At 43.1% G+C, this 26,091-nt stretch overlaps 1 protein-coding gene across 1 annotated transcript in view; it reads right to left on the minus strand.

The window, feature by feature from the left end:
- The window catches only part of LOC114221078 (protein lifeguard 2-like), a 31,456-nt gene extending 7,641 nt beyond the window's left edge, over nt 1-23,815 (minus strand). Inside the window, exons 1-9 of the mRNA XM_028119203.2 lie at nt 23,551-23,815; nt 19,392-19,470; nt 18,623-18,676; nt 17,880-17,970; nt 12,926-12,963; nt 12,753-12,840; nt 10,957-11,046; nt 8,289-8,336; nt 3,768-3,916 (exon numbers count right to left, since the gene is read on the minus strand). Coding sequence (XP_027975004.2) covers nt 3,768-3,916; nt 8,289-8,336; nt 10,957-11,046; nt 12,753-12,840; nt 12,926-12,963; nt 17,880-17,970; nt 18,623-18,676; nt 19,392-19,470; nt 23,551-23,815 — 902 coding nt within the window. The remainder of the gene's footprint in view (nt 1-3,767; nt 3,917-8,288; nt 8,337-10,956; nt 11,047-12,752; nt 12,841-12,925; nt 12,964-17,879; nt 17,971-18,622; nt 18,677-19,391; nt 19,471-23,550) is intronic.
- Between the last annotated feature and the right edge of the window lie 2,276 nt (nt 23,816-26,091).

Consider the following 26,091-nt stretch of genomic DNA (forward strand, 5'->3'; position numbering starts at 1 on the left):
CCGTGCTTGTTGTTGGTTTACTGTATAGTTTCTGATCTAGGCTCAGTCTGTTTTCTTTCTCCAGTGAAGCTCTCCCCACATTGGGCATCTCAACTTCTGTGGCAGTAACAGGTTAATCTCATGTCAGTAACCTACCTCCCTTTGTACAAGTGGTAGTTTTTTGAATCAGAATCACTGGAAAGAAGGTAAAGGAATTTGGCTCAGCAAACCCCTGGAGATTCTAACTGAAATTAAAGTCCACTGTTACCTCCAGGCTCTCCTCAGTTCCACATCTCTCCAATTGGCTACAATTTAGGAAAAAGACGGGAGGATGGGCAAGGGTCTTCTAGGTGTCTGGGGCTTGGCTTGCAGCAATTTGAGAAACATACACCCGCACTAAGAATTTCAGAATTGCACGTTGAAGGTTCAACTCACTCAAAATTTGTCCCTACTGGCACCTGGTTTTCCTTTAGGAGACAAGGAAATGGCAGAAACTTTCTAAAGCAGTGGTTAGGATGGCAAGGAATCCTAGAAAAGCTGCAAGACAAATGTCTGGCCCCAGCAGAAAACAGGTGGTATTTGCAAATTATTTTGCCCAGTCAGTTTCACTTCAATTACATGTTAGCCTAATTTATGATTAACTTTGGACCTCTGGAGGACCAAGACTAACCTCTTCAATGGAAGGAATCAAACTTCCTTTCACAGTAAGTTTTTATTCCCACAGCCTTGATTTTTCAATCAGATTCTATTTTATTTTATTCTATTTGTCTAATTTGCAATGCCATAGCATCAAAAACAGACTGTACACTGAGGCGCCTGGGTAGCTCAGTAGTTCAGCGTCTGCCTTCGGCTCAGGTCATGATCCCAGGGTCCTGGGATCGAGCCCCGCGTTGGGCTCCCTGCTTCTCCCTCTCCCACCCCCCTGCTTGTGTTCCCTCTCTCGCTGTGTCTCTGGCAAATAAATAAATAAAATCTTAAAAAAAAAATTGTACAGACCACACTCGCCTAAATCTAAACTGCTGGCTAACTGATCCATTTCAGATTGATGATGAAAGAATTATGCTATTATGATCTGCAGTCATCACAGAATTATAATCCACTGTTATTGGAAAGTTTCCCAAACTAGAACTCTTTGCTCTTGATTGTGTCTATTTGGAAAAGTTCATCTGCCTTATTCACAGCCTTCTTTTCTCGAATACTTTCAATAAATGAGGAAGTTTTCCCAGTCCTCTCAGGCTGACTCCCGCATGCACAACCCTTGGCAGCCAGATCAAACCTCCTCCTCTGCTGTTCTCTGAGTCCTGATCTCTGCAGCATGGCCTCTGCAGACCCTACTTCCTCTGCTTCACATCTCCCCCCCATTTCAAAAGAGGTTGCCACAGGTACATGTTCCAATCCCTCTCTCCAGTTTTGGAAAAAAGGGCCCTGGGGCTCTTCCTGTCCCTACTCACTAGGATTTTTCTCCATTTCTCGTACCTTCAATTCCTTCCGCCTTCAAACATGCCCCAAATGTCCCCTGTCCTGGAGAGTGGAAAACCAAAAAGTAAAAAATGCCCCCCCTTTGCCTGCCTCTGCCGTTTCTCTCCTTCCAGAGGTGAAGCAACCAGACTTCTCTCTTGGGGTCTGGCCTCCCCTGCCACGATAACCGTTCCTGCCTCCGTGAAGTCTGGACTCGGTCCTCTCTGTCCCTCCAAATCAGTGATCCAGTCATTGTCAAATCCACTCGGCTTGTTCTTGCTTTTATTGTGACTTGCTCGACTTTTGGGTGTAGATTTAATGAAACAGTGTTGTGTGTTCTTAACGTTCTGAGACATCACAGCCCTAAGTGAATTTTAGCCACATCTCACCAGTGCTTTCCTGAAAGGCTCTGCCAGCCTCCGTAATGTTACCCTCTCACTGTTGTTTTCATGACCCATATTCTTTTTTTTCCTTCCATCTACTAATTACTGGTATTTCTGGAATTTGGTCTTTGGACTCCCCTACATATGTCATTCCTGACTGTTTCATCCATTCTCCCTGCCTCACTTCTCGCCTGTGATGGTCCCCAGTTACCTCTAGCCCCAAGCTTCAGCTCTTGAAACTGCCAGATTCACGTTTCCTGTTTCTACGTATTCAAAATATCTAAACCTTTTACCATATCACAACTCCCCAAGCCATTTCCCTCTTTCTTAAGATGGCTTTATTTTAGTAAGTGACAATTACCCAAAGTAAATATGGGACACCCTATTTCTCCCCTACCCTGAGGAGTCATCCAATCAGACATCCACTTCCATCAGCCTTTTTTGTCCATTATCACGATCACATATGATTGACTCATTCTACCCCATTTATCATCCCAGGTCTGTTCTTAGAGTGCCTTCACTGTATGTGATTGCATTAGCTCTGATACAGCCTTCCTCTCTAACACCTCCCTTCTCTACCCTAACCCACCCACAATGACCAGACTAATTCTCCTACAGCAGTGCCTTCACCATGATACTGCAATCAAAATCTTATGCCTACAAGATGGTCTGAAATCTTGAGCCTGAAAGTTGAGGTCCTCCATCATCTGGCATAACTATCCCTCTACATTAACCTCTTCTCTCCAGCTCCCTCCCTGAACCACCTGAAGCACACCAAAGGCCTGCCTCGTGCCTTCGCTCACCCTGCAGACATGACTTACATGCTTCCCGCTGGGGCAAGCACCAGAGACTGGCTGGACCAACACGTGGAATTAGAAACAGGTGAGGCAAGGATGTGGCCATAGGTTCCTTTGCATGGATTTGAAAGTTGAACTTATATATCTCAGTGAGAATTTTCTCATCAGGCATCTCACACCAACAAGGTATGAGACTCCGGGAGGGATATAAAGATCTGTCTAATCTATGACCTCCAGGAACATGATCAAACCAGTTATATAAGATGTGTATAAATAAATAAGTCATGGAAAATGTTATGAGACTTCTTGTTGATCAATGGGTATGGAGTTTCAGTTTTGCAAGATGAAAACATTTTGGAGATTGATTGCACAATACCGTGAATGTACTTAACACTACTGAGCTATACACTTAAAAATAGTTAAGATGGTAAATTTTGTTATGAGCATTTTATCACAATTAAGATCATTTTCTTCATTGTTCCAGACAACCAGAGGAGGTGGTCACTGAGTTAAGCCCAGAAATACAGGTGAGACAGTGACAATATAGCTAACACTCTATCCTGAGCCCTTTATGTACATTAACTCTGTTAATTCTCTGTAACCCCTACTAGGTGGATGCTATTATTCTCTCCAGTCTGACCCTGGAATACAGGGAAAAGGCAGAATTCTTTAGTTTATCTTACTCTTAAAAAAAAAAAAGTCAGATGCCAAAATATTCAAGAATGTCCACAGAATGTCCAAGAAAAGAGAACGGGTAAATATAGGTTTCTGTAATCAAATTTATTCATGTACAGAGATGTTGTTTACAGCTTTAAAGACTGCCTGGAACACTTCAACAGTGTTATGGACATCTTGCCAATGTTTATTAGTGTGTAAAAATGATACTCATCTTTTGAATTTATGAAAATCAGAAGTGTCCCCCAGAAAGTTTTGCAATGTGACAATGGAACTAAAAATATCATAGCTACAGCTATCATCTACTGAATGCTTGGTTTCGTTTGACAAAAAAAAAAAAAGTATTTTTAAATATTTTTTTGTATTAAAAGGCTAATGAAGTGAGGTAACCCCCACATGTCTGAGCCAGGCAACATGTCACAGCCATCCCTCCTTCCCTCTTTTCAACATGAACCAGTCTTGGCCCTATGACAACCGTCCCAGTCCAATCAGTTGCAAAATAAAAAGGAAGAGGTTGATGATATCCAAGTAGATGTTCAGGGCAGCAAAAACGTACTCTTCAGGGTCCAGATCAGAGTGATGGTGGCGCCCTCCCACCATGAGCTGTACATCCATCACCAAGTACTTAAAGAAAAGAAAGAAGAATTGGCTACCTAAATTGTACATTTCTATCAAGTAGGTATCCTAAATTACCTGGAAAAAATATTTTAGCATCAGCAAATATATTGCAGAAAGTCAATTTGTGGCTATATTTGTTCTTTTTACAGCCTCAACCATTCACTCTGTCCCCAAGTGCGTCTTCTATCTATTACAGCAAGTGCTCCATCCTCCTGATGACAGTGGCACCAAGTCCATAAGCCTCCTTTTGCTTTCCAAATGTGGAAACCTTTGGGCCTTTAGCCAATGAGGTGGACCAGGTGGAACAACTGGACACAGAGATCAACTACAAAATTCCCTGTATTTGTGATTTCCCCACACGTTCTTGCTGAACAAAGAACGAAGATAAAGACGGTCCCTGACATTTAGATTCACACACAGCAATAATTCTGAATTCCTGGGACTTTGGATGATAGTGTTTTTCAAACCTTGACATTGGGATGGTTTTACAATGCTGTCGATATTTCCAAAATAGAAGGAGGGGAAGATGGGGTTTGTATATGGTTAAATATTTCCCAAAATAAACGTTTTAGCTCAGCTACAGTAGATAAAATTAGGAGTTCCTAAAACATCAAGGAAAAAGTCAGGGAGCCCTCTTGCCCTTGTGCTTGTTGCCAGGTGAGCAGCCCCGGGCAGCAGTACACATTAGAGGAGGAAAAGGAAACAAGGGGCCCCTCACTTCTTTGTATCCAGACTCTAGACTGAGTCTAGTGCTGTGGGGCAGAGCCACAGAGCCCCACCAGACAGATCAACGCTGGCACTATAGAGAATTCTAGGGATTTTAAGGATGCTTTAAAATAATTTGTTTACAACAATATCCACTTCAGTAAGACCCATCCCAAGTGATTCTGGTATCAGCTCTCCATGGGCCCCGGTTGCCACTCAGACTGGGAGAGATAAGGAGGAAGGGAGAGCAGAGCAGGAGGAAAGGAAGTGGGCACTCCTGGGTAGCTTCATGCCAGCTCATTACAGACATTATCTCATGTAAAATGTGACCCACCTGGTGGAGGCAGGGGAGATTAAGCCTCCAAGAAGAGAAAGTCACACTGTGGCGAATGGCAGAGAAGGAAGTCCAACCCAAGGCTGGGCAGGATGCCAAAGCAAGTGCCTCACCTTGATACTGAGTCCCTTCTCCTCACTGCTCCCCTCTCCCTCTGACTGATTCCAGCAACTTCGGGGGACGGGGGATAAGCTAGGGTGACCAATCATTCCAGTGTGTCCTTGGAAAACCCCTCAGTGCTGGGCGAACCAGAACAGTTAGTCACCCTAGAAAACGGGCTGCCCAGCAGCTGAGCTTCCAGCCTTCATTTATCACCTGGCGTCCTGACTTCTATGGAGAAGCGCTTTCTCTCTTCCTCTCCTCCAAGAACTCCTGACTTTATCTTATTTCTTCTTATACGAGGGTAATAACTTCTAATCATTTCACAGACACGTCTTGGTGGTTAGGAGTGCACCTCCAGGTGAAATGTTTTTGAAAGCAGACAGAAGTGAGAGAGTAAGATGAGCTGGGATTCAGACCCCCAGGAGCATTTGGGGATAACACCCTGCCTCACCCCTACAGCTCTCATGGTTAACCATCCCCTCTCCACCTCCCTGAAAAAAATTTCAATTTCCCTCTTCCATTATTTGTTTAGTGTTGGGCAGACCTGTCTGAGTCTACAAAAGTATTTGTTCTGCCTCCAGAAAGAGAAACAACAATGTACTTTTGCATGGAAACAAACTATGACTGAAAACAGGACACAAGAGATATAAAAGCAGGCATCAATATGCAAAGGATGAGAGCAAAAGAGTAAAGGAAAATGAGCACAAGTCAGTTCTCTACGTATCAGTGGAAGGAGTGAGAAAACTGAAATGTACATATGTAACATTAGCCTCCTGGTCTAAATTTTTCTGACATTTGAAAATGGGACATAATTCTAACAAAAAGGAACACACTGAAGCAAAATGTGGGATATTTTTAAGCTGGGTGATAATGTGTGGAGTTTATTACTCCATTCTCTCTACTTCCGGGTATGTTTGGAAATGCCAAACATAAATAAAGAGAAAACCTAAAATATGTGACATGATAAAAGCATAAAATGGAACATCATGCAGCCTTTAAAAAAGAATGAACTCAATCCATGTCTGCTAAAATGTGGAGACCATTATTTTTAAGTGAAAAAGCAAAGACAGAATAGTTTTTTTTTTTTTTTTTAGGGCCAGTCAAATTTAGCTGTGGGGGGTGTCGTATACCAACTTTAGTGTTAACAAGTTCTGAGAACCCACTACCATCGGACCAGCAAGACAGAACATTCTATATAGTATGACTACATTTTTTTTTAAATAAGTGTGTGTGAATGGCCATCACAATACTGAAGGAGAAGAACAAAGTTGGAGGACTGATGCTACCTGACTTCAAGACTTACTATGAAGCTACAGTAAGTAAGACAGGGTGGTATTGGTGAAAGAAGAGACAAATAGATCATTGGAACAGACTGAAGAGCTCAGAACTAGATGCACATAAATATAATCAACTGATCTTTGACAAAGGAGCAAGGGCGAGACAATGGAACAGACATTCTCTTCAACCAGTGGTGTTCAAACAACTGGACATCCATGTGCAAAAAACCCAAATCTAGACAAAGAACTTACACCTTCAAAGAATTAACTCAAAATGGATCTCTGGCTTAAATGTAGAACACAAAACTATAAAACTCCTAGAAGATGACATAGGAGAAAACCTAGATGACTTGGGTGTGGTGATGACTTTTTAGATATGACCCCAAATGTACAACCCATGAAAGAAATAATGCATAAGCTGGAGATCATTAAAATTCAAAACTCCTGCTCTGTGAAAGACAAGGTCATGAGAATGAGAGAACAAGACATAGAAGGAAGAAAATATTTGTAAAAGACACATCTGGGGCGCCTGGGTGGCTCAGTTGGTTAAGCAACTGCCTTCAGCTCAGGTCATGATCCAGGAGTCCCGGGATGGAGTCCCACATCGGGCTCCCTGCTCAGCGGGGAGTCTGCTTCTCCCTCTGACCCTCCCCCCTCTCATGCTCTCTCTCTCTCTCTCTCTCTCTCTCATTCTCTCTCTCAAATAAAATCTTTAAAAAAAAAAGACACATCTGATACAGGACTGTTATGCAAAATATACAAAAAAAAAATCCCTCTTAAAACTCAACAATAAGCAAACAATCTGATTTTAAAATGGGCCAAAGAACTTAAGAGACCCCTCACCACAGAAGATATACAGGTGGCAAATAAACACCACTAGTAGATACTCTGCATCATGTCATAAAGGAAATGCAAATTAAAAACAATCAGATACCACTGATGGCTGATTCTGGAACACTTACAACATCAAATGCTGGTGAAGATGTAGAGCAACAAATTCTCAGTCATTGCCAGCAGGAATGCAAAATGGTGAAATTACTTTAGAAGACAGTTTGGAAGTTTCTTATAAAACGAAACATACTTTTACCATCCAATCCAGCAATCATGTTCCTTGGTATCTACCCAAAGGAGTTGAAAACTTACAAAAACCTGCACACGGATGTTTATAGCAACTTTATTCAAAATTGCCAAAACGTGGGAGCAAATAAGATGCCCTTCAGTAGGTGGACGGAGCCATGAATGGCGGCATTGTAGAAAATGGAATGTTATTCAGCACTAAGAAGAAATGAACTGTCTGGCCACGAAGAGACACACGGACCTTAAGGGCACATCACTAAGTGAAAGAAGTCGTTCTGAAAAGTCTACAGACTAGATGACTTCCGCTATACGACATTCCAGAAAAGGCAAAATTTGGAAACAGGAAAAAGATCAGTGGTTGCCAGGGGTTGGAGTTAGGGGGGTGGGGATCAAAAGGTGGAACACAAAGGATTTTTAGAGCAGTAAAAAATACTCTGTGTGATGTCATAATGATGGAATATGTCAGTATATATTTATCTAAACCCAGAGAGTGTGCCACACCAGGAGTGAAGTCTGATATAAACTCTAGGTGATTGTGATGTGTCCGTGTAGGTTCATCGTGTAACAAATGTATCACTCTCGTGGGGGATGTTGATCGGGGGGGAGGCCATGCATGTGTGGGGGCACGGGGGGGATCATCTGTACCTACCTTCCTCTCCATTGTGCTGTGAACCTAAAAGTGCTCTAAAAATTGTCTTTATAAAGAAAAAGAAGCAGCATAGGAGGGAAAGGAGGAGGGGGAGACGTAGGAGGGAGAAGTCTCCCAGAGGGTTTTTGAGTAGATTCCTGACTCTACTAGACTCTGGGGCTAGCACAGGCTTAGGGGCATTGTTGATGCAGATACCATATGCACTTTGTCAAAGTGAGGGAGACATGGACTTACAAGTGAGAAGATTATAGTTCCAAGGCCAGCATACAACAGATGCAACCACTGCAAAGAGAAGAAACAATTTTATGTTAAGAACAAGATTCAGAATAATGAAAGGTCTCACCTGGGTCACTGCTGCCAGATAAGGACCCAATATTACAGAAAGACAAATCTGTGGGGAAATTCATCTTTTTGAACATCGTGGTCCACAGCATCCACTCCATTCCATTCAGCCAACAAATGAAAACCACCCTTGCCAAATCAGTTTTATCAAATAAGTGTTAAACATCTCATGCATGGTAGGGCAAGTAGAACATACTGGATATGTTTCACTTTTTGCACCATCACATAGCCTTTCTCCAGCACCTGCCCCTACACTCAGCTCTTGGAACAGGTCGCTCTGGAAAAATAGTGACCCTCCGGCACCCTAGCTAGAGCTGATTGACAAGAGATGGAAGACATCCACTCCAACAGCAGTGACTCTCTTGACTGACCAGAAACCTTATAGGTGACTGGTATCAAACAAATGCACCAGGCCAGTCAGAAATTCTGAGGCTGTTGTATCATCAGCTAGTGCTGGAGCTATTACTATAGCCAAATAGAGTTGGCCAGTCAGCTCAGTCCAAGAGAGGAAGGGGAGGGGATTTCCATTTCTGTGAATCTTGTCGCTTCTTCCAACCTAGGAGTTCCATGAACATCCCCTGGGTCTTTGCCTCAAGCTAGTCTGTTTCGTGCAACCAAAACAGCCCTGATCAGAATACAGGACTGATCTGAATGCCAAAGGGGTTGGCTTTACATAGGGGAGAGGATAAAGAGGTGGTGCCTAACATATGAGAAAAATCATGCCATTCACTTTTCAGGACAAGAAAGCTCATCCTAGATAAAGAGAGCATTCTGCTAACCGGGGAAGATTCTTGGTGAAGGACATAAATCAGGAGTCAGTGACACAGTGTGGGAGGGGCAGTGTTTCTGGACTGAGCTAATAGTAAGAAAACACCTGATTACTGAAGTCTGAAGAATTCAAAATTGCCCAAGTCAAACAAGCATGTATACTTAACAACAAGGTTCTGTCAAAGTCTTCCGTTTAAACACGTGTGTAAGATTATATATTGTAGATATTTGTGAAAGGAAGTTTACAGTGGGAATTGGGGTGCATCTATCTGGTAGGAAACACAGTTCCTTAAGTGCACCTAGATGGTATTGTAAAGACCTACAGAACCAACCTAATAAATATTTGGATTATTACTACCAATATCTGGGCTACCATCCATGATAATAATTGGAGAGCTGTGTGGTCTTTTAAGGCACATCTTTGTGATATCTTTGAGTTTTTGTCTCTAAAAGATAGATGCTAAACATAAATAAAAATAAATTAAATAAAATATAGATGCTATCTCCCTAGCTGTAAGTCTCTACGTAGCTGTAAGCTGTAAGTCTAGCTGTAAGCTGTAAGTCGCTATCTCCCTAGCTGTAAGTCCCTAGCATTCATAAAGCTAAACCAATTCAGGCAGAACTGCTGGTTATACGTCTTGAAGATCGCTGAATAAGTCCACTTGTTATCAAAGAAACTCTTTGATTCAGCAGCTGGGCCAAGCTGGCCTTAGGGCTTTAGTCCAAAGGTCACAGGCCGCAGGCCAGTCCTCAGCGGACCCGGCTGCCTGTCTCCACACAGGGGCCAATGACAGCCAGGCCACAGGCCCAGACGCGATGCCTCTACCTCCCCACACGCCCTGCAGCCTCCACCCACAGACAGTGCGCTGTGCCAGAAAGGGCATGGCACTGGTGTCACACAGATGGGGCTTTGACCCCACCCCTACCACGTACTCCCTGTGTGGACTTGGAGGAATTATTTAATTTCTCTGGGCCTGTTTTCTTACCTATACAGTAGATGACCTATGTACTTTTCAGGAAGGTCATGAGAATTCAATGTAATGCCTATGTGAAAACCACAGGCTCATGTCTAGTAAGAAGTCAATGAAGATATAAAAGGAAGAAAGGAAGGAAAGCAAGCGAGCCAAGCTGGAATTGGAAAACAAGGAGCCTCCTCTAGGCTGTTGTCGGGGAAAGTCTGAAAAAGCCCATGTCTCTACTCCTATCACTTCAAACAAGCAGCACCTAAGGATAGGAGACGGAGTCTGACCCGCCCCGTGGGGAGGTTCACCCCCTACACCCTCTGAGGGAAAGGCATCTGTGGTCTAGAGAAGGAGCTCAGTCTTCATGCCCCACACCTTGCGTCCTTGGCGCCCCAGCCACACCACACTGGGCAGCCACAAGGACAGGCCTCACGGACCTTCAGCTCCGGGGAGGGGCCTGGCTGCCTCTTCTCAGTCACTGGGGAGCAGCAGAGCCCTTCCTGGGAGACACAAGAGCGCAGTCAACTTTAGCTCAAGGGCCCCCTGAAGGCCTTGATGAACCTGCCTTGACTTCCTCTCTAGAAGGCTCCCACCACCCACCTTCCCCCTCCTTCACTTGGCATGTCAGATACACTGCTGGGGTCAGACAGGTCTTCCAGCCACCAGCGGCTTCCCGGCCCCTTTCCTCCCGGAGACATTTCTCCTGTTTCAGTCCTCGCATGCTTCACCCATTTCGGGTCTGCTTCTCAGAGGATCCAGGCCAACACAACCGGCACGTCACCCTACCTTTCTAACAATTCTCTGAGGTTCCCAAACGAGATCCCACTTACATATGATCGTATGAAGAGTAAGAGAATTCCATAGATAATAAGTACGAAGAGTAAAACAAACAGCATTCCATTGAGCATGGTGAAATCCCACTGAGGAAACAACACAAAAATAACTCAGTTATCATCTATAAGGAATTTCAGGATGTTTAGAGATGCATTTTATACCCATAGATAGACACTGACCCGTTTGTTAATAATTTACCCAGGACATTTCTGAGAACCATGGAAATCCATTTGCCCTACCACGGAAAAATGCTACATTAAAAAGTGTGCTGTTGACTGGAACTTGCTTCAGGAGGGAGGAGTGGGTCGGAGTATGGAGGAAATCACAGGAGCCAAGGATACATGAGGGTTCGTTATACTATTCTATTTTGTATTTATATGAAGTTTCCCCTAATAAAGGTACACTGAATAGGATGTAAATTTGTATGTATGGTATGATCATAATTATTCGTATCTTTAAAAGTGTTGTGCATAGAATACAGTAATGGAATGAAATAGACCAATGTTAACTGGGCACCTTTTCCGTGTTTGTTTGCATATATTTTAATAAAGATACACTATGCTTTCAAAAATTATTGCTAATGATTCTTTTGTAATTTTGAAATTTATTAATATGCTTTTTGTTTTTGCCTTTTTAATAAATCAGGGAAGGGACCAAATCAGCCTGGGAAAGATGAGGATTCTTGTTTTTTTTTCATTTGTCAGAGAGAAAGAGAAAGAGTACAGGCATGGGGAGAGGCAGAGGCAGAGGGAGAAGCAGGCTCCCCGCTGAGCAGGGAGCCAGATGCTGGACTCGATCCCAGGACCCTGGGACCATGACCTGAGCCTAAGGTCTGACTGAGCCACCCAGGTGCCCCCAAAAGATGAGGATTCTTTTAAAGGAAGGGGAACATCATCTTCTGACCTGAGTAAGATTATGCAGCAAAAGAAGACCCTTGAATCTCTGATATTTTGTCAGAGCGTTTTCCTACTTCCTCTATTTCCCCCCTCACTCCCTACCCTGTGCACACCAAGAGAGTAATCTGAAGTATTAGGTCTCCAAGGGTGGTTCCGTACCATCAGCATCGCCCGTGCAATGCAAATTACTCGGCCCACGCCCCAGGTTTTCTGAAGCTGCCACCCCAGGGTGGAGCCCAAGGAACCTGTTTTCCAAGCCCTCCAGGTGATTCTGATGGCTGTTAAAAAAATGTTTGGGGGCGCCTGGGTGGCTCAGTGGTTAAGGGTCTGCCTTCAGCTCAGTTCATGATCCCAGGGTCCTCGGATCGAGCCCCGCATCGGGCTCCCCACTCAGCCGGGAGCCTGCTTCTCCCTCTCCCACTCCCCCTGCTCGTGTTCCCTCTCTCACTGTCTCTCAAATAAAATCTTAAAAAAAAAAAAAAAAAGTTTGCAGCGGAGCATTCAATACTTGCAGCTGGTGGGCATCTGAAGGGTGGCTCAAGTGAAGTGGGCTGGAAGTTGAAAACACACACTGGATTTGAATTTTAATTCAAAAAAGGATGTAAAATAGCTCAATATGTTTGATCTAACGATTACGGAAATGGTATTCCCTTGCATATATCCGGTTAAATAAAATATATGATTAAAATTAATTTCACCTGGTCCTTTTTTTTTTTTTTTTTTTTTTTTTTTTGCCTTTTTAACGTGGTTACTAGCAAAGTCAGACTCCAGAAGGCGGGGAGGCCACGCAGGACAGCAGTGAGCGGGAGGGAGGAGGGGAAAGAGTGGGTCAGCAGCGGCAAAGGAACATACATCCACCCACTCTCACGACGGAAGTCGGTTCCGGGGATACATACTTTTGTTTGAAGAGCAAACAGAGTGAGGGCTAATGTCACCACAGCGGTTGCAGCTGTTGCCCATAACACTTCCTCAGCGTTATAGAAACTGAAAGCAGAGACTGTGATTACTGTTCACATACACATACAAGGAGAAGCACGCACGGAAAAGGAAATGTGTATCCAAGACTTACACTGATACGGCTCCGAGCAGCAGACCTTGAAGAACCGTCTGAAAACAAAATGCACAGTAAATCAGAACCCCGATTCCCGAGGCGCAGAAGCCAGAGGAGATGGTTTAAGGGGCGGGTGTTTTTGGCAGGAGCGAGTGGGAGCGCGGATAACGTGCAAATAACGCTAGCGTGCAAACTACCGGGAAGATTAATTACGGGAAACAAATAGTGGAACTAAACATTTTCCTAACATTCCCCCCAAGACTGATAAGCTGCTTCTATTAGTAAAACTTCTTAGAACGCAGGAGTAACTTTCAGCGTACTGAGGGAATTAAAGATGCATTCAATAGGAATATCGAAACCGTAATAAAAGGTTTCTCTAGACCATATTGCTGTTAATCCCATGGCGCCAACCACACAGAATCCTAATTTTATCAAAGCAGGATATGCTATTTTCACTGATGCTTTGCCAACAGCCCCAGTACGGACCCTTCCTACAGTGCTTGGGTGGGAATTAAAAGCTTCAGACCTCAGAAAAGGGAGGAGGATGGAGGGGATGGGGCTCTAGGGCAGTTCTCCACTGCGCGTGGAGCTGCACCTGTAGGTGCCGGTCTCAGGCTCAGAAGCCGGCTGCACTGGGGCTGCACGAGGCGGGAGAGTGTCCACGGGCTGGCCGCAGCCGGGGCGGGGCCGTGTGCGAGAGAGGCGCTCAAGCCAGAGGAGGAGCCCAACGAAGGCAACAAGGATGGCCCCAGGGGCACAGTCGGGCTCCAGCAGCAGACAGGTGGAGTGCGACAACAGTGAACAGTTGCTGAAGGGCCTGACATTTCCCAGCTGGGAGGGCGCCTCCACCAGAGGCAAGTCCGGAGCCTTGGCTCACCTTCTGGTCCGCGGCAAGAGCCAGGAGAGCATCCGCTAGGGCCCGGGAGTAAAAATGAAGACGCAGCCTAACCGCGGGGCGAGGACTGCTAGAGCGGCTTTGAGCTTCTCCAGCTGGCCAACGTTATCCAGGATAGGAGAGGAGAACGACCGCGGTCCCCAGAGTCCTGGATTGCGTCTCTGCGTGTCCCAAGCCCAGTGAGTAGCTGCATGACTCTCTACTTTGTTAAATTTACCAGAGCTGTCTTTATTTCCAGTATAGGTTTAAAAAGCTCTATCTGTTCCATGTACACGCGGTATTTGAAAAATGTGCTTGCTTCCAACCTTCCTCTTAAGATTTTCTTCATCTACTTGCTCGATTGCTGCATATTTCTCCATCTTTTGCAGCACGTAAGTGTGTGTGTATGAGAGAGAGAGACAGAGAGAGAGAGGATGATGGGAAGAAGACAGAGGTTGGAGGGGGAGGAAAAGATTTAAAGCGGGAAACCAGGGGCACCTGGGTGGCTCAGTCCTTAAGCGTCTGCCTTCGGCTCAGGTCATGATCCCAGGATTCTGGCTCCCTCTCCCACTCCCCCTGCTTGTGTTCCCCCTCTCGCTGTCTTTCTCTCTGCCAAATAAATAAATAAATAAAAATCTTAAAAATAAAGCAGGAAACCACTTTTCAGTTTTCCAAGAGGAGAATGAGAAGTCAAACCCACCTAATGGCTTCAAGAGCGCAGAACATGGGCTCCAGGGGCTTAAATGCTATGGAACAAAAGCTGTCTTCAGTGTGTGTTTTCATTTTCCCTCAACTCCTTTTCTGAAATGGTTTTCTCCATATTTTTCCTAATCTTAGTGAAGACAGAGTCTAGAAGATATAACTAATTCTTTGCCCCTCTATAATATTAAGCTGTTACCTGCTTTGGGATACACAACAAAACCTCAGAGATGAGAGCTTCTTTTGAGACCAATAACTTTGATCTCCTGTAATTTAATTTTTTTTCTTGGAAATTTTTAAAATAAAAAATTCGGAAGTTTTTGGAAACAACTTCCCCACCCTATTGCCTATGCTCCAGGATTCCCAATATCTTTCTGTGTCTGGCTTTTAGCCCCCACTCCTTCCTGAGTGTGGTCTCTGCAGGAACTGGGAGAACCCACCTGCTCCCCTGAGCAATGAGCAGGGTATCCACGCCAGGTAAGAAAGGCCTTTCAATGCTCTGGCAGCCAAGGAAATGCCCACATGTAAGCATCAGAGAGCTAGTCTTCTCCCCCCTCGGGATGAAGCTCTTCTTCCCCACATAGAAATCACACTGGACACTGCACTATATGGATGCTGAGAATCTCGCCATTGGCATGTGTCCTTCCTCTCTTTGACCACCAGGAGGCACAGACCCAAATCCAGGCTTATCACACTCAAGGGTGTAGGACGATGCATTTTTTTAAATTTTTAATTGAAGTATAGTTGACATACAATATTGTATTAGTATCAGGTATACAACATAGTGATTTGACAATTATATACATTACAAAATGCTCACCACAATAAGTGGTGAGGTATCATCTGTCATCATACAAAGTTATCATGACAGGATTGACTACATTCCCTGTGACTTATTTATAACTGGAAATTTGTACCTCTCAAACTCCCATCACATGTGTCTCCTATTCCCCCGCCCCCCCAACCTCTCACAACCACCGGTCTGTTCTCTTTATGAGTCTGTTTCTGTTTTGTTTGTTCATTTGTTTTGTTTTCTGGATTCCACATATAAGTGAGATCATATGATATTTGTCTTTCTTTGTCCGACTTATTTCACTTTGCACTTACCCACTAGGTCCACCCATGTTGTCACAAATGGCAAGATTTCATTCTTTTTATGGCTGAATAATACTCCATTGTATATATGTACCATCTCTTCTTTATCAATTCATCTATCAGTGGACACTTAGGTTGCTTCCATATCTTGGCTATTGTAAATAATGCTGCAATAAACATAGGGGTGCATATATCTTTTTCAATTAGCGTTTTCATTCTTTTGAGTAAATACTCAGAAGTAGAATTACTAGATTGTATGGTATTTCTATTTTTTAATTTTTGGAGAAACTCCATCCCATTTTCCACAGCAGCTGCACCAATTTATATTCCTATCAACAGTGCAAGAGGCTTCCCTTTTCTCCACATCCTCCCGAACACTTGTTATATCTTGTCTCTCTGATAGTAGTCATTTCTGACGTGTGTAAAGTGCTATCTCATTGCATTTCCATAATGACTAGTGATGTTGAGCAGATCATCTGTTGGCCATCTTGTATGTCTTCTTTGGAAAAATGTCTATTCAGGTCCTCTGTGCGTTTTTTATTAGATTTTTTTGGTGTTCATTTGTATGAACAGATAGATAGTATATACATATATGTGATATTAACTCCTTATCAGATATATCATTTGCAAATATCTTCTCCCATTCAGTAGGTCACCTTTCTGTTTTGTTCCTTCCCTGTGCAAGAGATTTTTAATTTGATGTAGTCACAAATGTTTATTTTTGGTTTTGTTTCCCTTGCCTGAGGAGAATGATCCAAAAAGTGTTGCTAAGGCCAATGTTCAAGAGTTTACTGCCTATGTTTCCTTTTAGGAGTTTTATAGTTTCAGGTCTCACATTTAGGTATTTAAGCCATTTTGAGTTTATTTTTGTGTATGGTATAAGAAAGTGGTCCAGGGGCGCCTGGGTGGCTCAGTCGTTGAGCGTCTGCCTTTGGCTCCGGTCATGATCCCAGGGTCCTGGGATCGAGCCCTGCATCGGGCTCCCTGCTTGGCCGGGAGCCTGCTTCTCCCTCTGCCTCTCCCCCTGCTTGTGTTCCCTCTCTCGCTGTGTCTTTCTCTGTCAAAGTCAAATAAATAAAATCTTTAAAAAAAAAAAAGTCCAGTTTCATTCTTCTGCATGTGGCTGTCCAGTTTTCCCAGCACCATTTGTTGAAGAGACTGTCCTTTTTCCATTGTATATTCTTGCTTTCTTTATTAAAGATTGATTGACCATATAGTTGCGGGTTTATTTCTGGGCTCTCTATTGTGTTCCATTGATCTATGTGTCTGTTTTTGTGCCAGTACCATACTGTTTTGATTACTCTAGCTCTGTAGTAGATCTTGAAATCTGGGATTGTGACACCTCCAGTTTTGTTCCTCTTTCTCAAAACTGCTTTGGCTGTTCAGCATGTGTAGGACTATGCATTTTGTATACAATCTAACCACTGGCTTTATTTTCCTACCCTTATTTTTTTTCCTTTCATCAGATTCCCCCACCAATTTATCTTATCTTCTTATACTGTGGGTATTTTTATAAGCTCTCTCAAATCTGATGTGGAACCAGATGAAGAATTAATCAATTGGTAAGTAAATCTTCACAAGGGGAGGGTGCTGATATCCTGGAATCCTTGTGAGCAACAAGGAAAGGAACTAGCGGCAAGAAAAAGAGCCACACGTTTTCTGTGGCCCAGAGCAGCACTGATCCACAGAGAAAGGACCAACGTGGCGAGGCCTTGTGAGTAGAAGCCCCACGGGAGGCGCTGTGAACTGGGAACTAGACCACGCATAAGTGAGGAGAGGAGAGCCAAGGACCTGGAGCCCCCCAGCCCCCAACTCTCCTGAACTGAGATGCAAGGTGAGGAAATAGGGAGAAGCTGCGGTGAGATGGGTTTCTGCTCCCGGTGAGACTTGAAACAGAAATAAGATAAATCTTACAAAAATAAGGAAAATTACACTTCTCACCCACGAGTTTGTGAACCAAATGTGAACCCACTTTCCATAACAAAATGGGTTTGTGGCAGAGGGCCAGAAACAGTCAACGTAGCTGTTCCTGAAATGCAGCCTCTGAGGGGGCTCCCCTGTGTGGCCTTTCAAGGCAAGTTTGCCCAGGGTCCCCAGATCCTCTCAGTAAAGGGGTGTGGATGCTGTCTCATAAGTAAGTTTATGACTTCGTTACAACCAGAATCCAGCCAAGAGAACATCTCACAAATACTATCTGTATTATTCCACAGGAAGATTTTCCACAATAGAAGGAGTGGAATTACTAATGTGACAGGAATAGATTTCAGAGGCAAGCAACAAGGAGTGCTAACAAAGTCTACTTACAAATAATCCCAGGAGAATGTAATTCGCAGGCACCTGGCGGCGGAGTTTCCCGCAGCAAGCAAGTACAATCAGTACAACAAAAAATGCCGGCCTGAGGGTAATTTAAAGCCACGTGTTATTTGCTTCCGGTGATCATATCATATGATATAGGTAGATAAATAGAGATAGAGATATGTTATTATGTTATCATCTGATACTAAGTATAAAGTAAACAAAAATATATGCAGATGATTACCTTTGCTTTTTTTTTTAGCTTTTAAAACTAACTTTGCTCATTGCCATCCATAGAATTTTTTAAATTTTACTTTTGAAATAATTATAGATTGACAGGAAGTCGCAAAAAGACAGAGAGTTCCCGTGTATCCTTCACTCAGTTTCCCCCAGTGGTAACATCTTACATATATATAGGATAATACCAACACCATTAATTTGACATTGGTACAATGTGTGTATAATGCTATGTCATAGAACTATGACACAAGTCTGTGTAGATATGTGTAACTAGCACCACAATCAAGATTTGAAACTATCCCATCATTAAAACATCAACAAAGATCTCCCTCATGCCATCCCTTTATGGGAACACACAAACACACACATACCCTAGCTCCTACTAACCACTAATTTGCTTGTCATCTCTATAATTTTGTCATTTCCAGAATGTTAAACTTTACTTAATTTTTAATAAACTCAATCAGTAGCTGGTAGAAAAATCACTTTTTATGAAATCCAAGAATACTTACAAGATTGCATAGGTGAACCAGGCATTCATGAGCACCCAAGATTTTAAACCCTTCCTGATTAAAAAAAAATTAATATAGTTTTAAACAACAAATTGTTTAATGTAATACTTTAGAAATAAAACAGTTTCATGAGAAAGGGGTAAATCCTAAATGATTGACAATGACAAATGAGGAGTGAAATAATGAAACCTAGAACTATACCTTGCTTCTTAAAATAGACTCATAAAAAGACAGTCATGTAAGTCAAATTTGTATGAATGTACATGTCCTGGTGACATTTTTATTTTTAAAAAATACTGAGGTCTCTAGGTGTACAAAGCAAAAAAAAAATACCAACTTCTCATAAATTTGTTTTGTAAATAGAGATTTTCATAGGCTAAGTTTAAGCAGTGATGGATCATAGCCCCAAAATAATTTCTGCATTTAACCGCGTTCCAAGTCTCCAAAGCCTCCATAATCTCACCTTTTTTCCATTTATCCACTTTTGTCTGTGGAAATAGCTCAGGGGAAATAGAAAATGAAATAGTGCCCCAAATAAGAGTAAGACAAAAAGATCTCGGCTTAGGAAGTTGAAGCAAAACCGTAGAAATCTACCAACACCTTGTTCTAAGAGTTGCCTCAGGAACCACAAAGCTATAGAAATATCATATCCTATGGATGATTAAGAGAAAATAGATAATGTTTAATGATCAGAATTAAGTCGAGTCGATTCAATAAGAATTAATGTGAACAACTTAATATTTAATTTACATCAGTAACAAAGACTTACCAGAAAAGAAACAGGCTGACAATTGCCCCAGTGGCCACCAGCTGAGCTGACAGGATCAGGAACACTTTGATAATGAAAGCTGAAGAGACAGAAACATTATTTTCATGACACAATATTCAAAAGTAAAAATAGAAATGTAATTATCTATTTTTGATACTTAACAGAAAGAATATTTCCTCTGACTTTTTGAGGAGGGGAAAAGGAGCCCTAGTTTAGACTCAGCAGATGGAATAACAACAGAGATCCAGTTCTGCAGACCTTGTGGAAAGTATCCCGTTCGGATTGTCACAGGTATTTTACTGGAGATTTGAGGGTTTATCCGTGGAAGCCCCAAAATCTAAAAGACAAACAGGAATTTAATTCCTTATTATGCACACCCCAACCTCCTTAGGACTAAAAGTGACCTGAAAGTCCCTGGATGTCTCAGGCCATCATTAGGGGTCCGGGTCCACCTGTGGATGAAATGGAGTGCAGGTAGAGAGGGCAGCTAGTCCTCAGAGACAGATGCGGGCTGCTGGGAGGCCGCAGAGCCTTCCCACCACTTCTCTCGCCAGCCTGCCTCCCTTTAGCAATTCCCTTCCCTTCAACTTGAGCAGAAACTGGATAACATGAGGAATCATAAGTAAGACCAAGGAGGTCCCAGCGGCATGCCAAAGCTGAGTGCAGAGGATGTCAGTGTCTCTTTTTGCTTCCTTCCTCCTGCACAGCTCTTCCCAGAGCCCTCTGAATATGGTGCTGAATATGATGACAGTGAACTGTTTGGTAGCTTTGACTCAATTTTCAAAGCAAAAGTAAATTCTGCTTAGAGATGACTGACAGGGTTGTCAACTGTGTCCTTTGGCTAGGTGGTGTTGATGCGTTGGAAGGGTGACAACAAAGAAATGGGATTGAGCTATCTTAATCAAAATACCAGAACATATGTGCCCCAATGAGGGCTGCCTACCTTAAAATATTCATGTAGTCAACATTTATTGCACATCTACTATATATCAGAGACTGTGAGGGAATAAATATTAGATGTGGCCCAGCCTTATAAGACTAGACTAGACATAAGATCACTAGAATAGACAGTCCAGAAATAATCCCTTACATTTATGGCCAACTGATTTTTAACAAATGTGCTAGAACAATTCAAGGGAGAAAGAATAGTCTTTTCAAAAAAAAGCGCTGGGACAACTGGACATATACATACCAAAGGATGAATTTGGATCCTTTCCTCATGTCATACACAAAACCTAATTATTAGTTTAAAAATGGATCATAAACGTAAGCATAAAAAGCAAAACTCCTGGGGTGCCTGGGTGGCTCATCTGTTAAGTGTCCAACTCTTGGTCTCGGCTCAGGTCATGATCTCAGGGTCTTGAGATCAAGCCCCACATCAGGGCTCCTCACTCAGCAGGGAATCTGCTTCCCCTCTCCCTTTGCCCTTCCCTCCCTCCCCACCTCGCACACTCTCTCTTTCTAAAATAAATAAGTCTTTTTAAAAAAAAGAAACAAAGCTCTTGGAAGAAAGCGTAGATGTAAATCTTTGTGAGCAGAAATTAGTCAATAAATGTTTTAGATATGACACCTAAAGCATAAGCAAAGAAAGAAAAAAACAGACAAATTGGATTTCATCAAAAGTAAAAGCTCTGTGCGTCAAATGACACCATCAGAAAGTGAAAGAAAACCCACAGACTGGGAGAAAATATTTGCAAACCATGTATCTGATACGGGACTTATACCTAGAATACACAAAGATCTCTCACGATTCAATAACAGGAAGATAAATAATTAAAAATGGACAGAGCTTATGTAGTGCCCCCCTCCAACTGACACTGGGCTTGGCCACATAACTTGTGTTGGCCAGTGAGACATTAGCATGTGTGAAGCCTGGAAAGGCTTGACAAACTTCTTGGCACAATGGGGCTTGTCTACCTGGTATACTTTTTCTTGGGACCCAACTCCCAAGTGCTGAGAGACTCAAGTCATAAAGAGAGAGCCAACAACCAGCACCAACTTCGAGCCATGTCAAGGAGTCAGAATGGCCACTCAGCCTCAGCTGCCATCTGATTACAACTGCATTAGAACCCCAAGTCAAGACCAGCACAAGAACTGCCCAACTCAATCCAGTCAACCCACAGAATCATGAAAGATAATAAAATGGTTCCTGTTTTTTTAAAAAGTGGGCAAAGGATTTGTATAGATATTTCTTCAAAGAAGATATTCAAATGCCCAGTAAGTTTGTGAAAAGATGCTCAACATCATTAGTCACTAGGGAAATGCAAATCAAAATTACAGTGAGATACCACCTCACATACACTAGAATGGCTATAAGACGACAGACAGACAATAACAAGTGTTGCAAGGACATGTAGAAACAGAACCCCTCATTACATTGCTAGTTGGAATGTAAAATGGTGCAGCCACTATGTTTAACATTCCTCAGAATGTTAGATACAGAGTTGTCATATAACCCTGCAATTCCTAGGTATCTACTACCCAAAAGAAATGAAGACGTATGTCTACACAAAAACTCAAATATGGATATTGATCACAGCATTATTCCTAATAACCAAAAAGTGGAAATAGCCCAAATGTCTGTCAACTGAAGAATAAATAAACAAAATGGGTTCTAATGAGGCGATGGAATACTATATGAGCATAAACAAGGAATGAAGTTTGGACACATACTACAACACAGGTGAACCTTGAACATTATGCTAAGTCTAAGTAAAAGAAGGCAATCGCAAAAGATCACATATCATTTGGTTCCATTGATATGAAATATCCAGAATACACCAATTCATAGAGACAGAAAGTAGGTTAGTGGTTGTCAGAGGCCAGGGGAGAGGATGGGATGGGGAGTGACCCCAATGGGTATGGGTTTCTTTTTGTGGTGACGGTTGCACAACTCTGTAAATATACTAAAAATCATTGAATTGTACACTTAAAAGGGGTAAATTTTATGATATGTAAATTGTATAAAGCTGCTTCAAATAATGATAGCCCCCCAGTCCCATAGCTTTTCATCCATTACCCATTGATTCCATAAGACTCTCATCTTTTTGCATACCATATTAATTTTTTTAAAGTGGGAGAGGGCCCAGCCTCTGCCCTCCAGGAGAGACAGACGCAAGCAACTAACTCCAACAGTGGTGGGGAGGCCTTCAACCTGATGTCCTCATGTGTTAAATGACACTACAATGCTTTCACTTACAGGGTTGTTGGAAGGACTAAATGCAAAACTCTTCCTCTCGCACAACACCCGGTGCTGAAGGACTGGCACCGGGGCAGAGGTGGCTCATGTGGTGCCATCCATCCTCCCTGGCTTCCTCACCACCCAACCCCAACCTGGTTAAAGAGGACAATGGGCCCAACTAAAAAAACTACAGATGGAGGTGGCCGTGGGATCCTGGTGGGGTCAATGACGAGCAAGTGGAAATTCTTGGGTGTGGTTTCCAGGAAAGCCTCTGAAAAGAAGTCAGATTTGGCTTACTCTCGGGCATCTGTCCATGAATAGCACCCCTTGGAGTTGTCGAGGCAGCAGACTAGGCTTAGCCTTTCTTTGCCTTTGCCTTTCCCTACCTGGAAGGCTAGGGCTCCAAAAGGCATCTTTCCAGCCACAAGATGGGGAGTGAAGGCCACAGGGAGACAGCAGTGGGGTTCAAAGCTCACAGTCTACCTTTAAGTTGTCCAGGCCCTAAGAGGGTCTAAGGATGACAGAGTGGTCACGGGGGACTGGTAGCATTTGCCTTGAACGGCATAGTTCATAAAAGAAAAAAGACATTTTTTGAAGCCACAGATTTTTAGTTTTCTATTGCTCACAGCTGAATGCATTTCCCATACAGAATTAATATCTAGGGGGCATTAAATTAATATGCTTTAAAACTAAAGCCAGTATCATGGCATCACCTTGTAGGGAGGTAAGAACATTCTACAGTCAGTGGGTAATTCATATTTCCTCAGGGAACCACACATTGTTTACCGTAATATGTTTATTATGAATTTCTGAATACCCTGGACAACTAAGGGACCACCTACTACAGCAGCCCTACATCATGTTTCATGGTAAAGTGTAACTGGGAAAAACTAAAGGCAAAGTTAAAGCGTCTAACAATCCACTCTGGGAAAGCATTTTGAGAGAACACTTGCTTTTCTCTTCCAAAATTATGCTCACCTTTGCGGACCGATGAATCTGAGAATGGATTGGCTAAATTATTGCTGTCATTTGGGGTGGTCTCATCTGAAATTTGTACCACATAGCTATCCGCTCGCTCTTTCATCTTTGAATGTGGATTCCCGTGAGTTTTTTGTGGCTCAGAAGGCGAAGTTGTGTAGGACTGACCAGACTTGATCTGGACGTTACTATCTGCTGCTTTCCGAACCAGATGGTGATGATCCCCAGAACTAAAGTCTATTGGTTCACTGATCTCCAAGTCCATTTTCCTGGAGGAGGAGAATTGTTATTCAAGTCTTTGTGCTCATACCACTACAATCTTAGCATCCTTGTAACATTCAAATGAGTTTTCTATTTTTTTTTAATTAAAAAATTTTTTTAAGTTTTTTAGTAGGCTCTATGCCCAACATGGAACTTGAACTCACAACCCCTAGGTCAGGAGTCACATGCTGTACCCGCTGAGCCAGCCAGGCACCCCTCAAACGATGTTTTCTTAATTTTAACTCCCTTAGCTCAGGACTTACCAAGCCAGTACTTAACAAATATTTATTGGGTGAGTGATGAACCACTACTTTTAAGATGAGGCCTATAGAGTAAAGTAACTTGCACTTTATAATGAAATTACTATGTTTATAAATTCATCCACAAGGAGTTCATAAACTCCCTTTTATGTGCCAGGTGTGGAGCTCCCCTCATCACCTCTGCCCTCAAAATGCTTATATTTTGGAGGAGAAGATAAACAAGCAATAATATAAAAGCCAAATTAAGCAGGGTCAGGAACAATGGAAGATGATAACGAGAGCCCCTCATAACGTCTGGAGGAAAATGTAGGAAGTAGAAGAGGCTGTCACAAGCTTCCAGAGAAAGGGAAATTTCAGCCAAGGCTGAAAAACGAGTAGGAGGAAGAGATGGGGAAAAGTTTTCCAAGGCAGGGAGTCAGCCTGGACCAGAACGGGAAGAAGCAGAGAGGGCAGGTTCCAGAGCAGAATGAGGTTAGGCAGAGGGCCAGTTAGGGCAGGTCAGTGAGGGACCAGCAAGCAAATTCATCCTGAAGGCCATGGCCATGGTAGGCAGAATGAATGGCCCTCCAAAGATGTCCACACCCTAATCTCTGTGACTTGTGAATGCCCCTCACATGGCAAAGGGAACATTGCTGATGTGATGAAGCTAAGGACTCTGAAGTGGGAATAGGATCCTGGATTCTCTGGGTGGGCCCAACTGAATCATAAGCATCCTTATGATCATACTTATAAGAGGGAGGCAGGAGGACCAGAGTCACAGGAGAGATGACAATAGGAGCAGAGGTCCGAGTGACAGAGTTGCTGTCTCTGATGACGGAGGAAGGGGCCGTGAGCCAAGGAATGCAGGAGGCCTCTGCAAGTTGGAAAAGGCAAGGATATGTATTCTCCCCTAGCACCTCTAAATCCGAAAGCTGGCACTTTGATTTTAGGCCAGGGAGACCGATTTGGGACTTCCGACCTGCAGAACTATAAGAGAATAGATTTGTATTGCTTTAAGGCATTATGTCTGTAGTGATTTGTTACAGCCATAGGTAACTGATACAACAGAGAATTACTGAAGGTACTCCAGCAGGGGACCAGGGGATCTGACTAGAAAGACTGCACTAGGGCGCCTGCGTGGCTCAGGCGGTTAAGCATCAGCCTTCGGCTCTGGTCATGATCCCAGGTCCTGGGATCAAGCCCCACCCCCCCCACCCCCCGCATTGGGCTCCCTGCTGAGCAGGGAGCCTGCTTCTCCCTCTGCCTGCCCCTCCCCCCTGCTTGGGCTCTCTCCCTCCCTCTCTCTCTGTCTCTCATGAAGAAATACTAAAACCTTAAAAAAAAAAAAAAAAGACTGCACTAGGCACAGTGTGGAGAAAGGGCCAGAATAAGCAAAAGCAGAAGCAAAGAGACCAGAAATGCAGGTAAGAGGTTACGGTGGCTCTGCCACAGTGCTTTGGAGCAGAGCACAGTTCTTAGAAAATCAGTACGAAATGAACCAAAAATGGCAAAGAAAAGCCCCCCGTTAGCTTTACTGGGACATGAAGACTCAGACAAGCCCCTGTTGCTGGCCTGCTTCCCCACAGAAGATTGCTGAGAGGGCCAGGGCTTGGTCAAACCATACCCCACTCGGGAATGGCATAAAAAGAAGGTCTGAACAGAACACCACGCTCTTGGAGAGGCAGACTCCATTTTACAAAGATGTCCTTCTCAAATTAACCTCTAAATTTTGCAAAATTCACTGGGATTTTTTTTCAGTACTTGAAAACATAACTCTAAAGTTCATCAGAAAGAGTAAATATATGAGAATAATCAAGAAGAAAATTGAAAGAGAAGGATTATGGGGAGCTGGGGAGTACTGATTTACCTTATTAGAAACCAAAATATCATGAAGCTACAGGATTAAAAGTATGGTTGTAGCATGTCAATAGATAAATGGACCGATGGGATGGAAGAGATGTAAGAAATAGACCCATGTGTATGAGAATTTAAAGTTTGATAAAGGCAAGTGCCTGGGTGGCTCAATCGGTGAGGTGTCCGA

The sequence above is a fragment of the Eumetopias jubatus genome, unplaced genomic scaffold (assembly GCF_037043125.1).
Source record: "Eumetopias jubatus isolate StellerSeaLion01/CBP00866 unplaced genomic scaffold, mEumJub1_p1.0 scaffold_14, whole genome shotgun sequence".
Classification (NCBI taxonomy): domain Eukaryota; kingdom Metazoa; phylum Chordata; class Mammalia; order Carnivora; family Otariidae; genus Eumetopias; species Eumetopias jubatus.